General features: G+C 74.2%; 4 protein-coding genes across 5 annotated transcripts; 2 read left to right on the forward strand and 2 right to left on the reverse strand.

Moving 5' to 3' along the window:
* Positions 1-366: 366 nt before the first annotated feature.
* Positions 367-2,096, forward strand: BLOC1S1 (biogenesis of lysosomal organelles complex 1 subunit 1). Its single transcript, XM_074929620.1, has 4 exons — positions 367-493; positions 758-830; positions 1,480-1,612; positions 1,849-2,096. Exons 1-4 carry the CDS (start codon positions 433-435, stop codon positions 1,957-1,959), a joined length of 378 nt encoding a protein of 125 aa, XP_074785721.1. The 5' UTR covers positions 367-432; the 3' UTR covers positions 1,960-2,096.
* Positions 2,097-2,425: 329 nt separating this feature from the next.
* Positions 2,426-5,364, forward strand: RDH5 (retinol dehydrogenase 5). 2 transcript variants are annotated; one of them, XM_074929618.1, is made up of 5 exons: positions 2,426-2,523; positions 3,319-3,640; positions 4,239-4,497; positions 4,581-4,744; positions 5,082-5,364. In XM_074929618.1, exons 2-5 carry the CDS (start codon positions 3,328-3,330, stop codon positions 5,303-5,305), a joined length of 960 nt encoding a protein of 319 aa, XP_074785719.1. In that variant the 5' UTR covers positions 2,426-2,523; positions 3,319-3,327; the 3' UTR covers positions 5,306-5,364. The 2 variants fall into 2 exon arrangements, with proteins under 2 accessions (XP_074785719.1, XP_074785720.1); XM_074929619.1 differs by lacking the exon at positions 2,426-2,523 and adding an exon at positions 2,548-2,625.
* Positions 5,365-5,799: 435 nt separating this feature from the next.
* Positions 5,800-8,881, reverse strand: CD63 (CD63 molecule). Its single transcript, XM_074929736.1, has 8 exons — positions 8,823-8,881; positions 8,554-8,627; positions 6,999-7,187; positions 6,847-6,921; positions 6,671-6,766; positions 6,435-6,578; positions 6,265-6,348; positions 5,800-6,136 (listed from the first exon to the last, which is right to left on the reverse strand). The coding sequence occupies exons 2-8, from the start codon at positions 8,617-8,619 to the stop codon at positions 6,071-6,073; spliced, it is 720 nt and encodes a 239-aa protein (XP_074785837.1). The 5' UTR covers positions 8,620-8,627; positions 8,823-8,881; the 3' UTR covers positions 5,800-6,070.
* A 720-nt stretch (positions 8,882-9,601) lies between these two features.
* Positions 9,602-12,156, reverse strand: INPP1 (inositol polyphosphate-1-phosphatase). The gene is made up of 6 exons (XM_074929735.1): positions 11,917-12,156; positions 10,992-11,203; positions 10,839-10,899; positions 10,550-10,750; positions 10,274-10,448; positions 9,602-10,167 (listed from the first exon to the last, which is right to left on the reverse strand). Exons 2-6 carry the CDS (start codon positions 11,193-11,195, stop codon positions 9,648-9,650), a joined length of 1,161 nt encoding a protein of 386 aa, XP_074785836.1. The 5' UTR covers positions 11,196-11,203; positions 11,917-12,156; the 3' UTR covers positions 9,602-9,647.
* Positions 12,157-12,393: the final 237 nt, after the last annotated feature.

Raw genomic sequence — 12,393 nt, forward strand, 5'->3', positions numbered from 1 at the left:
TCCCAGCTGGGCCTTTATAGCCCTCACCCAGGCCCCTACAGACCCCTCATGTACTTCTACCTCCCATCTAGGCCCCTGCAGCCCCCCGGGATTGCCAGTTGGGCTCCTACAGCCCTCACCCAGGCCACTGTAGAGCCCTCAGGTCCCTCTATCCCCCACCTAGGCCCTACAGCTCCTCGAGGCTCCCAGCTGGGCCCCTATAGCCCTGACCCAGGCCCGTATAGAGCCCTCAGGTCCCTCTATCCCCCATCCAGGCCCCTGCAGCCCCCTGGGGCTCCCAGCTGGGCCGCTATAGCCCTCACCAGACCCCACAGAGCCCGCGGCTCCCGCGATCCCCCCGCCCGGGCGCTGTGGCCCCTCCAGGCCGCCGTGGGCGTGGCGGTGACGCAGCGGTGACGCAGCGTCACGTGAGTGGGCGGGGCCGGGGCCGCCATGCTGTCCCGGCTGCTGAAGGAGCACCAGGCGCGGCAGAGCGAGCGGCGGGAGCTGCAGGGTGAGCCCGCCCCCCGTCCCCATGGCGACCGGCAGGGGGGAGGCGCCCCGATTGGCGGCGGGAGCTGCCGCTCACCGCGGGGGGGGCATCCCATTGGTTGGCGGCGCTGTCCGTCAAGAGCGGGGAAGGGGGGGGAACCATGGCGGTTAAGGGCGGGGCGTGACGTCACCGTCCCGCACGCTGACGTCACGCGGGTCGCTGCTGACGTCACGGCAGCGGGGGCGGGGTCCCGGCGCCCCTCACGGCCGCGTCCCCCCCCCGCAGAGCGGCGGCGCCGGGAGGCGATCGCGGCCGCCACGCGCCTGACCGAGGCCCTGGTCGATCACCTCAACGTGGGGTGAGGCCCCGCCCAGGGACCCCAAACCCCGCCCCCAAGCACCCCAAACCCCGCCCAGGGACCCCAAACCCCGCCCCAAACACCCCAAACCCCGCCCAGGGACCCCAAACCCCACCCAGGGACCCCAAACCCCACCCCCAAACACCCCCAAACCCCACCCAGGGACCCCAAACCCCGCCCCAAACACCCCCCAAACCCCGCCCAGGGACCCCAAACCCCGCCCCCAAACACCCCCAAACCCCGCCCAGGGACCCCAAACACCCCAAACCCCGCCCAGGGACCCCAAACCCCGCCCCCAAACACCCCCCAAACCCCACCCAGGGACCCCAAACCCCGCCCCCAAACACCCCCAAACCCCGCCCAGGGACCCCAAAATCCCAGCCCTCCCCCCCCAACCCCTTTTACCCCTGAAGACCCCATCAAAGTTTCCCCCCCCAAACCTTGCTGCTGCTTCCCCCCACCAAAACCCCCAGCCAGGGACCCCCCCCGCCCCCCCAAACCCTCCACATCCAGGGACCCCCCCCCCCACCCCCAAAAAAAACCCTCCCCAGGGACCCCCTCAACTCCCTCCATTCCTGGGGACACCCTCAGGGCCCCGGCCTGACCCCCCCACCCCACCCCTTGTCCCCCCCCCGTGTCCCCCCCCCAGGGTGGCCCAGGCCTACGTCAACCAGCGGAAGCTGGACCACGAGGTGAAGACGCTGCAGGTGCAGGCGGCCCAGTTCGCCAAGCAGACGGGGCAGTGGATCACCATGGTGGAGAACTTCAACCAGGCCCTCAAGGTGCGGTGTGACCCCCCCCCAAAAAAATAAACCACAAGGCTTGGAGGGGGGGGTCCCCCAGGAGCTGGGGGGGGGTCCCTCTGGGATGGGCAGAGGAGCAGCCCCGTAGGTGTTGGTGTGGGGTCCCAGCCACCCCCCCCCTGCCCCGTGGAGCTGCTGGAAGTGGGGGGGTGAGGTGGGGACCCCCCCCCAGCAGCCCCCTGACCCCCCCCCCCCAAAAAAAAATGTCCCATCAGGAGATCGGTGACGTGGAGAACTGGGCCCGCAGCATGGAGCTGGACATGCGGACCATCGCCACCGCCCTCGAGTACGTCTACAAGGGGCAGCTCCAGCCCCCCTGCTCCTGAAACCCCCCCGGGGCCCCCCCTCGGCCGCCACGGCCCTTTCGGGGATCCCCCCCCCCCGCAATAAAGCGTGGCTGTAGGGGCCGGCACAGCCTTCGGCTGCCCCCCCCTAAGCCCCCTCATCCTCTTTAACCGCTTAATGCCGGCTCTGAGGCCCCTTTTTCTTCCGGACAAAAGGGCCCTTCTGGCCCAGGAGGGATTTAATCCCCCGGGGCCCCCCCGGCTCCCAGCGCTGCCCCCCCCCGCCCAGCTCCAAGCGCTGGGAAGGGGACCCGGGGGGGGGCTCTGTGGGTGCTGGAAGGGGTGTGGGGGGGTTTCCCTCCCTCCCAGCCCCTCCAGTGGGGAGGATCCCCCAACGAGGGGTGCTCCTGCACACCCCCCCATATGTAAATCCCCCCCCCAAGCTGCACCCAGCGCTGTGGGGGGGGCTCGGGGGGGGGCTCAGCACACTGCGACCTTTGGCTGCGGGCTCTGCCCCAGCGCAGGGGGAGGAGCGGCCGCGTCCCCCCCCCCGGGCTCAGACGGTCGCAGCCGCCGCAGCGCCCGGAGCCCTCTGCCCCGCCGAAGGTAGGGGGGGGCTCCCCTCTGCACCCCGACACAGCCAGGGGGGCCTGGCGGGGGGGGGCGAATGCAGCAGCCCCCACCACGGGGCTGCCCCATGGCCGCAGGGTGTGGTGAGATGAGTCTGTTGGGTTTTGGGGGGGGCGGGGGGGGCTGCTGCCTGTCCCCTGCCCTCAGCAAAGAGGGGGTGTCCCCCCCCCCCAGGACCCCCCTCGCACACACTGTGGGGATCCTGACCCCCCCAGACAGAACTCCTGGGGGGTGGGGGGGACCCACAGACCCCCCAGGCGGTTTCTTCCAGGGAGGGGGGTGGGATGTGGGGGGGTCCCCGGGGCAGCGGTGGTGGTCACCTCCCCGTGCAGGGTGGGAGCAGAGGGTGGGCAGGAGCGGGGGGGTCGGGGCTAAGCTGGGGGGAGCAGCTGGGCCCCCCCCCACCCCTCGGTGCCACCCCACAGGCCCTGGGCACATTGTGGGGGGGGGGGCCATGGGGTGCTCCCCCTCACCCCGGGGGGACAGAGACCACCGCGCGGGGCCCCCGTGCCACGGACCAAGACCCCGAGCTGGGGGTCAACCCTCAGCCCCCCCCCTTTTCCCACCCTCCACTTGGGGGGGGGTCTGCCCCGCATGGTGTGGGGCAGGACAGGGGATCCGGGGGTCCCCTGCACGGGGAGGGGGCGCAGGGCTGGGCCCGGCGAGCGCAGAGCTTGTGCTCAACTTGGGGTGCAGGGCTTGACATGGGGGGGGGGACAGGGCCCAGGACGCCTGGGTTCCTCCCCCAGCGCCCCCCCCGGCCCCCCCCAGGCCCCCGCTATGTGGCTGTACCTCTTACTGGTGGCGCTGGTCTGGGCGCTGGTCTGGCTGGTGCGGGACCGCCAGACCCTGCCCTGCGTCAAGGACAAACACGTCTTCATCACCGGCTGCGACAGCGGCTTCGGCAACCTGCTGGCGCGGCGGCTGGCCCGCCAGGGCTACCGGGTGCTGGCCGCCTGCCTGACCCAGGACGGGGCCGACGGCCTCCAGCGAGGCTGCGCCGGCCACCTCCGCACCACCCTGCTCGACGTCACCCGCTCCGAGAGCGTCCGCCGGGCCGCCGAGTGGGTGCGGGCAGAGGTGGGCGAGAAAGGTGAGGAGGGCAGGATGGGACCCAGAGAGGTGCTGAGGGGCAGGAGGGGGTTCCGGAGAGGTACTGGGGGGCAGGAGGGGACCCAGCGGACACTGGGGGGGGCAGGATGGGACCCAGAGAGGTGCTGGGGGGTGGGACAGAGGTCCGGGGGAGGTTCTGAGGGGCAGAATGGGACCTGGGAGGTGCTGAGGGGGCAGGATGGGGTCCCAGAAAGGTACTGGGGGGGCAGGATGGGACCCAGAGGTGCTGGGGGGTGGGACAGAGGTCCGGGGGAGGTTCTGAGGGGCAGAATGGGACCTGAGAGGCGCTGAGGGGGCAGGATGGGACCCAGGGGAGGTGCTGGGGATCAGGATGAGACCCAGGAGATGCTGGGGGGGTGGGACAGGGGTCCAGGGAAGGTGCTGGGGGATCAGGATGGATCCCAGCAGGTGCTGGGGGGGGGGCAGAATGGTGTCCCAGAGAGGTGCTGGGGTGGGACAGGGGTCCCGGGGAGGTGCTGGGGGGCGGGAGCAGGGCCTAGGGGAGGTGCTGGCCGTCAGGGCCACCGAGGAGGGGACGGTGGCCACCATCCCCTCACGCCCCCCCCCGGCTCCCCAAGGCCTCTTCGGGCTGGTGAACAACGCGGGGGTGGCCGCGCCCATGGGCCCCACGGAGTGGATGGGCATCGAGGACTTCCGGCGGGTGCTGGCGGTGAACGCGCTGGGCGCCATCGAGGTGACGCTGGCGCTGCTGCCGCTGCTGCGCCGGGCGCGGGGCCGCGTGGTCAACACCTCCAGCGTGCTGGGCCGCGTGGCCGCCAACGGCGGCGGCTACTGCCCCTCCAAGTCCTGCCTCGAGGCCTTCTCCGACAGCCTGCGGTGGGTGCGGGACCCCCCCGCCGCGCCCCGCGCCCCCGCCGCGCCGCTGACCGGCCCCGCGCGCGTCCCTGTGTCCCCCCCAGGAGGGACATGTACCACTTCGGGGTGCGCGTGAGCATCGTGGAACCCGGGTTCTTCCGGACGGCGGCCACGGACCTGGAGAGCATCGAGGGGACCCTGCGGCGCCTCTGGGAGCGCCTGGCGCCCGCCACGCGCCTCAGCTACGGCGAGGAGTTCTTCTCCAAGTGTGCGTGGGGACCCCCCCGATCGGCCCTGACTCCCCCCCGACCCCCCCTGCCACCCCCACTGCCCCTGACACCCCCTCCCACCCTGCCACCACCCTCCCTGACCCGCCACCGCCGCCTCCACTGTCCTTGACGCCCCCCCACCCCACCGCTGCGGTCTCCACTGCCCCTGCCCCCCCCGGCCTGCCACCTCTCCTGCCCCCAGCGCCCCCCACCCCACCACCACCACCTCTGCTGCCCCTGAGCCTCCCCCCCCTGCCCCGCTGCCGCCCCCAACACCCCCCCCCCTGCCCCTGACCCCCACCGCTGCCCCTAACACGCCCCCCGCCGCCCCCCCAGACCTGAAGGTCCAGCGCCTGATCCTGAACTTCATCTGCGACGGGGACCTGACCAAGGTGACGCGCTGCGTGGAGCACGCGCTGGGCGCCCGCCACCCCCGCACGCGCTACAGCGCCGGCTGGGACGCCAAGCTGCTCTGGCTCCCGGCCTCCTACCTGCCCGCCGCCATCGTCGACTTCGTCCTGGCCACCATCCTGCCCAAGCCGGCCCAGCGCGTCCGCTAGCCACCGCCCCCCCCCGCCACCGCCCCTCAAGAAGGGGTTCGAGACCCCCCCAACCCCAACCCCGGCGCTGCAAATAAACCGCTGCCCAGCAAAGCGGCTGCGCTCGCCCCTGAGGCGGCCCCGCGGGGTGGGGGGGGGGTGGGGGGGACCCCAGGACCACTCTGAGGTGTGTGTGTCTGGGGGGGGCGGGGGGCAGCTTCGAGGTAGCCCCCCCCCCCCAAGCCCCTCCTGATGGGGACCCACAGGGACGCTGCCGGTCGCTGCTCAGCTCGGCCTCTGGTTGACGTGTCCCGGGACCCCCCCAGCTGCCCCCCCGAGGTGGGAGGGGGCTGCTCACACCACGGCCACTCATGCCGCCCCCCCCCCCCCCCCAAACCATTGTTCCCAGTGAGCCCAGTCCCTCACTGGTGGGGAGATTCCAATCAACAGACCACAGAGAAGGGGGGGGGTCCATCGCACACCCACCCCGGCGGGCGCAGAGGGATACGCAGCTCTACAGAAGCTTTTCTTTTTATTTCCAAACCTGGGGACCCCCCCCGGGCCCCCGCTGGCACATGGGGAGGGGTCCAGGGGCAGTGACCCCCCCCCGGGGTTGGGGGGTGCTGGGGGGGGTGGTTTGGCACATGAGGCCCTGCCCCGAGGAGCCTGCAGAGGGCAAGTGAGGAGGAGCAGCCCCCCCGGTCCCCAGAGCGCCCCCCCGGGTGGGAGTGGCAAAGGGGGGGTAGGGAGAGCCGGGGGGGGGCCACGGTGCTCGCTGGGGGGGGGCTACATGACCTCGTAGCCGCTGCGGATGCCCTTCATCAGGCAGCAAGCGAAGATGATGCCCAGGATCTGGAAGGAGAAAGGGGAGGGGGGTGACCCCCATCCTGCAGCGCCCCGTCTGGGGGGGGCTGGGGGGGGCCGGGGGGGTCAGCCCCACACTGGGGGGGTGCGAGGGGGGGCTCAGCCCCACGTCCCACCTCGAAGAAGGCGATGCCCAGCGCGACCGCGGCCACCACCAGGATATTCTTCTTCATCCAGGCTTCGATGCTCTCGAGGCAGCCCTGGGGGAGCGGAGGGGCTCAGGGGGGGGGCCGGGCCCCCCCGGCACAGCGCGGGGCCGCGGGGGGGGGCACGGGGGGGTCCTCACCTTCTCGTAGACGGTGGCGGGGCTGGGGCGGACGTTGCAGGAGGTGCTGTTGACGCGGCAGCAGGACCGGGGCACCGTGTTGTTGACCTTGAACCGCTCGATGGTGGCCCAGTCCGTGTAGTTGTTGACTCCGCAGCAAGCGAACTGCCAACGAAATGGGGGGGGGCACTCTAGGGGGTCGGGGGGGGCACCAAGAGCCCCCCCACACACCCACCCAGGACCCCCCCGCGACTCACATCCTTCTGGAGCTCGTCCATCGCCTCCGTCGAGGGTTTGTCCTCCCCGTACTTGCGCATCGCGTCCCACAGCCCCTCCTCCAGCACCGAGCGGACCTGGGGGGGGGTCAGAGAGGGGTTGGGGGGGTCCCCAGCACCCACGGGGGGGTCCGCGCCCCCTCCCCACGTGTCCCCACCTTGTCCTTGAAGACGTATCCGGCGATGGCAGCGGCGATCTCCACCAGGAAGATGATGCTGAGCAGGACGGCGAACTGCGGGGGGACGGGGGGGGTCAGGGCGGCGGGGGGGGGGTCAGGGCCGGGGGGGGGTCGCGTTTCGGGGCGCTCACCGTGGTGACCATGCAGTAACTCTCCTTCCAGGCGCCGCAGCAGCCGAAGAAGGAGATGAAGAAGATGATGACGCCCAGCACCAGGATGGCGAGGGGGCTGCTGGAGGCCGAGGCCGTGCTGGCCACCAGCGCCTTACCCAGGGCCACCTGGGCGTAGATGCCGATGGCGATGAGGGCCACGCCGCACACCTGGGGGGGGGCACAGAGAATTGGGGGGGCCCCCACGGGGCAGGGACACCCCCCCGCCTCAAGCCGACAGGGCGTAGGGGGGGTCACCCGCAGCTGAGCATCCCCTGGAGGGGGGGGTGGGGGGGGTGAGAAGCTTTTGGGGAGCCCCTTGCTGGGGGTGATGATGGGGGGGTGTCTCTGCCCCCCCCCAAGCCCAGCGGTGGTGGGAGGGGGGGCCCGGTCCTGCCCCACTGCGGGACACTCCCCAGCTGGGCTGCGGCGAGGGGGGGCCGGGCTGGCGGCCACCGGAACGCCGGGAAGTGCGGCCTTCCGGCCACGGCGAGAGGCCTCGGAGGGGGGCACGGGGGGGCCGGGGGGCGCTGGGGCGGGGGGGGGGCCACGCCAGGTACGCGCCGTCCCAACACACCCCACTCCCACGGGAGCCAGGACACCCACGGCCCTTCTGGGCGCTGGGGCAGCAGCGGGACGACGCCCCCCCCCCGATCTCCAGCACCCCCCCACGAGTGGGGACGCCCCCCCCCAGCCTCAGTTTCCCCCCGGGCCCCCCCCCGGGGCCGCTGGCCCTGTTTGCTCGCTGGGTGTGGGCAAACAGAGTCCGGCCCGGCCGCCCGCTGCACAAACACTCGTGGTGGCGGGGGCCGGGGGGGCTGGCGCCGCTGTCCCCGTCATGTGCCCCCCCCGGCCCTCCAGGGGTGACTCAGCCCGGCGGGATCAGGGTGGGGACGGGGACAAGTCACTCCCTGCATGGGGGGGGACGACAGGACGATGGCCGGAAAGGCGCCTGTCGTGTGTCGTCCCCCCCCCCGCGTTGTGTGTGTGTGTGTCCCCCCCGCACCCCACTACGGCCGTTGGGCTCCTTGAGCCTCTTTCTTCACCCCGACTTCCCCAAACCCGCGCCTGGCCCCACAAGGGGACCCTGGCAGCCGGGGGGGCTGTCCCGGGGGGGGCCCGGCCACCCAGGGGATCCCCACTCTGACCTTCGGGCTCGGCGGCCCCCGGCCAGGGTGTGCCGGCCTCGCCCTGCCCAGCCTCGTTACCCCTGGAACCTACTGATGGCAGAGTGCGGCCACAACACTGCCCAGCGCCAGGCCTCTGCTAGAGGGGGCAGCCTCACCCCCCTGACCCCCCCCCGGGCAGCAAAACACCCCCCACCCCCCCAGGGTCCTCATGACCCCCAACACAGGGCTGCAAGGGGGGGGCAGCGGGCCCGTATGGGGGGGGCTGACGTCAGTGGGGGGGACAGGACAGGGGGGGGCGGCTGCTGTCTGCCGGGGGGTTGGGGAGGGGGGGGGGCGCGTCCCCGGCGGGGAAGGGCCGGTCTGCCGGCCCCGGGGCGCCCCCCCGGTCCCCCCCCGGTCCCACTCACCCAGAAGATGAAGTTGAAGACGAAGACCAGGAACTTCACACATTTCATCCCGCCCTCGACCGCCATGGCCCGTCCTGCGAGAGCCGCCGCCTCAGCCCCGGCCCCGCACGTCCCGGTACCGGCCCCCACCCCGCTCCCGGTGCCGCTCCCCCCCCCGCGCCCCGCCCCGCTCCCGCTGCCCGAGTCCCGGCGTCCCGGGACCGCTCCCGGTGTCGCTCCCCACCGGGTCCCGCTCCCGGGGCCGCCGCTCCCCCCCCCCCGGCGCTCACCGGCGCCGCCGCTCCGCCGCCCGCTCCGCGGTCATGTGACGGGCCGGGGCGAGTCAACAGGCGGCCCCGGTCCCGCCCCGCCCCGCCCGGCCCGGCCCCGCCGCCCCGCGCGGTCCCGCCCCCCCCGGCCCGGGGCGCCACAGACACGCGGGTGCGGGGGACGCTTTAATGGTGCCCGACATGGCGGGGGTCGCGCCGGGGGGGCCCCCGAGCCCCCGCCCCGTCCCACACCCCGCGGCGACACGGTTAGGGGGGTCCCGGCCACCCCCTGTCCCCGGGACCCGCACCCCGGGGTGTCGTGATCCTTGGTCCCGGTCACCCCGAGTCTGCACCCGGGGGTCCCGGTCACCCAAAACCTGCACCCGGGGTCCCGGTCACCCCAAAACCTCCACCGGGGGTCCCACCCACCCCGAGTCTGCACTCGGGGGTCCCGGTCACCCCGAGTCTGCACCCGGGGGTCTCGGTCACCCCAAACCTGCACCCGGGGTCCCGGTCACCCCAAAACCTCCACCGGGGGTCCCACCCACCCCGAGTCTGCACCCGGGGGTCCCAGTCACCCAAAACCTGCACCCAGGGGTCTTGATCACCCCGTGTCCTGCACCCCAAAGTCCCACCCACCCTATACCCTGCACCCGGGGGTCCTGATCACCCCATAATCTGCACCCTGGGGTCCCGCCCACCCCGCACCCAGGATCCCAGACACCCCACAACCTGCACCCCAACGCCCCACCCAGCCCGCACCCCAGAGTGCCACCCACCCACCTCCCCCTCTTCACCCGGGGGTCACCCCAAGCCCCGCACCCCGAGGTGCCGGCCGCCGCGGGCTCAGAGCCCCGGCACGGTGGCCAGCGCGGCCAGCACGGCCTCCAGGTGCTGGGGGTGCGCGTAGGCCACGAGGCCGCCCCGGTTCGCCCAACGCTCGGCCCCCGCCGCCCCCTCCGCCGGGCGGTTATAGACCAGCTCGGGGGGGGGCCCGGTGTCCCCCGCTCGCCGCGCCCGCAGGGCCCCCGCCAGGGCCACCACGCCCCCGCCCAGGGCCCGCAGGATGGCGTGGGGGCCACAAGCGTCCCAGGCGAAGGTGCTGCCCTCGGAGAGGACGTAGGCGTCCGCCAGGCCCAGGATGACGCAGAGCAGCTTGTAGCCGGCGCCGGCGGCGAAGCGCAGCCCGTGCCCGTCCCCGTCCCCGTCCCCGTCCCCGCAGAGGGGGCCCAGGGCCGCCCGCACCGGCCCCCCCTCCGCCCGGCTCAGCACCAGGCGCGGCGTGGGGCGCGGCGGCGGGGGGGGGCTCAGCGAGCACAGCCGCGTGTCCCCGTACGCGACGCCCCAGTGGTACCTCCCCTGCCACCTGCGGGGACACGGGGACGCTGAGCGCAGACACGCCCCCCCGCCCCCCTTTTCCCCGTCACCGGGGGCCAGGATCGGGCCGTGGCCCCCCGGCCCGGTGCCGGTACCTGCGGGTCAGGGGGTCCCGGCGGAAGAAGGGCTCGTTGATGACGCCCAGCACGGGGCAGCCCGTGTGCCGGTCGTAGGCCCCGATGAGCACCAGCGCCGAGCGCAGCCCCCCCGGGGCGATGCCGTCGACGGGGGCCACGTCCTCGCGCCCGCCGATGTACTCGTTGGTGGAGTCTGCGGGCGCAGCCGAAATCACCGCGGCTCGGCCGCCGCCGCCGCCACCGCGCGTGGCCCGGGGGGGGTCCCCACCCCGCCCTCTCCCAGCGCCCCCTCACCGATGGGGTCTATCCAGATGGCCAGGTCCCGGGGGGGGACGCTGAGCGCGGCGTCGGGCAGCTCCACGTCCCCCGGCGCCGCGTCCCGGTGCACGGCGGCCGCCAGCAGCTCGGCGGCCGCTCGCTCGGGCCCCAGCACGGAGAGCAGCAGGGCCGCCGTGTCCCCCGGCGTGGCGCACACCCGCACCGTCACCGTCTCCCCTGCGGCACCCCGGCCTCAGCTCAGCGTTGGGGTGCGGGGGGGCGGTGCGTGCCCCCCGGCTCCCCCCGCGCTCTCCGCGGGACTCACCCTGCGCGTTCCTGAACTCGTTGGACTCTTCGCCGTGGATGTGGCCGCGCAGCTCGGGGAACTGGGAGCGGGGGGGGGACACACACGGGGCAGCTCAGCGCGGCGCGGGGGGACGCGGGGGCACCGCGGGGACCCCCCCAGCCCGTCCCCTACCTCCTTGCCCAGGTCGTGCTTGATGACCTCCTGGATGAGGACGTCCGCCAGCGTCTTGAAGTCCTGCAGGAACCTCCTGTTCCTGTCGGGCCCCGTCTTCTCGGCCACCAGGAGCTGGAAGAGGGGCTCCTCGCGCCGGCAGAGCCGCGCCACCTGCGCCGCCTTCTCCGAGACCCCCACCAGCGCCTGCAGCAGCCCCGCCATGGCCGGGCCTGGGGGGGCCGCGGCGCTCAGGGGGGGCCCAGCCAGGCCCCGCGGCCCCCCCGCGCTCTGCCTGTAATTGCCGGGTGCGGACGGGGCCGCATCCTGCCCGGCGCTGGGCCCAGGGTGGGGACGTGGCTAAAAATGATCCTGCGCGGCTGCCAGAGGCCACGGCCCGGAGCGGGGGACGTGGACGCAGGGACGCGGGGACGTGGGGACGCGGGGACATGGACGTGGGGACATGGGGACATGGGACGTGGGGACGTGGATACGGGGGCCTGGGATGTGGCGACGTGGTGATGTGGACGTGGGGACGTGGACACGGGGGTGTGGGGACGTGGACATGGAGATGTGGACGTGGGGACACGGGGACGTGGGGACACGGGGATGCGAACGTGGGGACGGGGACACGTGGGGGACACGCGGGGACACCGGGGCGTGGGGACGCGGGACGGGGACACGGGGACGCGGGGCTGTGCCCAGCCAAGGAGGCGGCTCCGCTGTGGGGTCCCCGCGGGGGGGGGACACACACACACGGTCCCGCCGGGGCTGGGGGGTCCCCGCTGCACCCCCGGAGATGTGGGGGGTGTCGTGGCCGCGCCCCCCCCCCCCCGCCCCAGCAGCGCGTCCCCCGCCGCGCCCCCGGCCCCCCCCACGCGCGGGATGCCCCCCCCGTGTCCCGTCCCCCCCCCGGTCCCCGCCCGCCCCCCCGCGCTGCCGTTACCGGGGCCGGGGCCGCTGACAGCTCCTGCGGGGCGGCCCGGGGGCGGGGCCGGTGGCGCCGCGTCACGGCGCCGCCTTAACCCCTTCGGGCCCGAGCGCGGGGCGGGGGGGGACACGACACCCGGGCGTGCGGGGGACCCCGGTGCGCGGGGGGGGGGACGCACGACGCGACGACAACACAACCGCCGGTGTCGGGGCTCCGGGCGCCGCCTCCCCCTTCCGCTTCTCCCCCACGCGGCTTCCGGGGCGCCGGTGACACCGGAGCGCGGCGACGTCCCCGCCGAAGGGGACCCCCCCCCGCGCAGCACCGGTACCGGGGGATAACGGCGGGGTCTCCCCACCTCCGGGCACCCCCCTCAACCCTCCCGGTCGCCTCCCCGGGGGCTGCCGGTGCCGCCCCGCGCCGCGAGGTGTCGCTCTCGTCCCGGCGCTGCCGCTCGCTCCGGTTCGTTACCGGCGCCGGTGTGGACGCGCGCGC

The sequence above is a fragment of the Athene noctua genome, chromosome 30 (genome assembly GCF_965140245.1).
Source record: "Athene noctua chromosome 30, bAthNoc1.hap1.1, whole genome shotgun sequence".
Lineage (NCBI taxonomy): Eukaryota > Metazoa > Chordata > Aves > Strigiformes > Strigidae > Athene > Athene noctua.

Bases quoted from the DNA above. Each gene is read 5' to 3' on its own strand.
- INPP1 (XM_074929735.1), bottom strand. From the start codon at position 11,195: ATGGCGGGGCTGCTGCAGGCGCTGGTGGGGGTCTCGGAGAAGGCGGCG. The intron at 10,751-10,838 runs GTGAGTCCCGCG...GGGGTGCCGCAG, and splicing joins CGAGTTCAGGAACGCGCAGG to GGGAGACGGTGACGGTGCGG. The intron at 10,168-10,273 runs GTACCGGCACCG...GTGTCCCCGCAG, and splicing joins CGGGACCCCCTGACCCGCAG to GTGGCAGGGGAGGTACCACT.
- BLOC1S1 (XM_074929620.1), top strand. From the start codon at position 433: ATGCTGTCCCGGCTGCTGAAGGAGCACCAGGCGCGGCAGAGCGAGCGG. The intron at 494-757 runs GTGAGCCCGCCC...CCCCCCCCGCAG, and splicing joins CGAGCGGCGGGAGCTGCAGG to AGCGGCGGCGCCGGGAGGCG. The intron at 1,613-1,848 runs GTGCGGTGTGAC...ATGTCCCATCAG, and splicing joins ACTTCAACCAGGCCCTCAAG to GAGATCGGTGACGTGGAGAA.
- RDH5 (XM_074929618.1), top strand. From the start codon at position 3,328: ATGTGGCTGTACCTCTTACTGGTGGCGCTGGTCTGGGCGCTGGTCTGG. The intron at 4,498-4,580 runs GTGGGTGCGGGA...TGTCCCCCCCAG, and splicing joins GCCTTCTCCGACAGCCTGCG to GAGGGACATGTACCACTTCG. The intron at 4,745-5,081 runs GTGCGTGGGGAC...CCGCCCCCCCAG, and splicing joins CGAGGAGTTCTTCTCCAAGT to ACCTGAAGGTCCAGCGCCTG.
- CD63 (XM_074929736.1), bottom strand. From the start codon at position 8,619: ATGGCGGTCGAGGGCGGGATGAAATGTGTGAAGTTCCTGGTCTTCGTC. The intron at 6,922-6,998 runs GTGAGCGCCCCG...GTCCCCCCGCAG, and splicing joins GTTACTGCATGGTCACCACG to TTCGCCGTCCTGCTCAGCAT. The intron at 6,579-6,670 runs GTGAGTCGCGGG...TTTCGTTGGCAG, and splicing joins TGGACGAGCTCCAGAAGGAT to TTCGCTTGCTGCGGAGTCAA.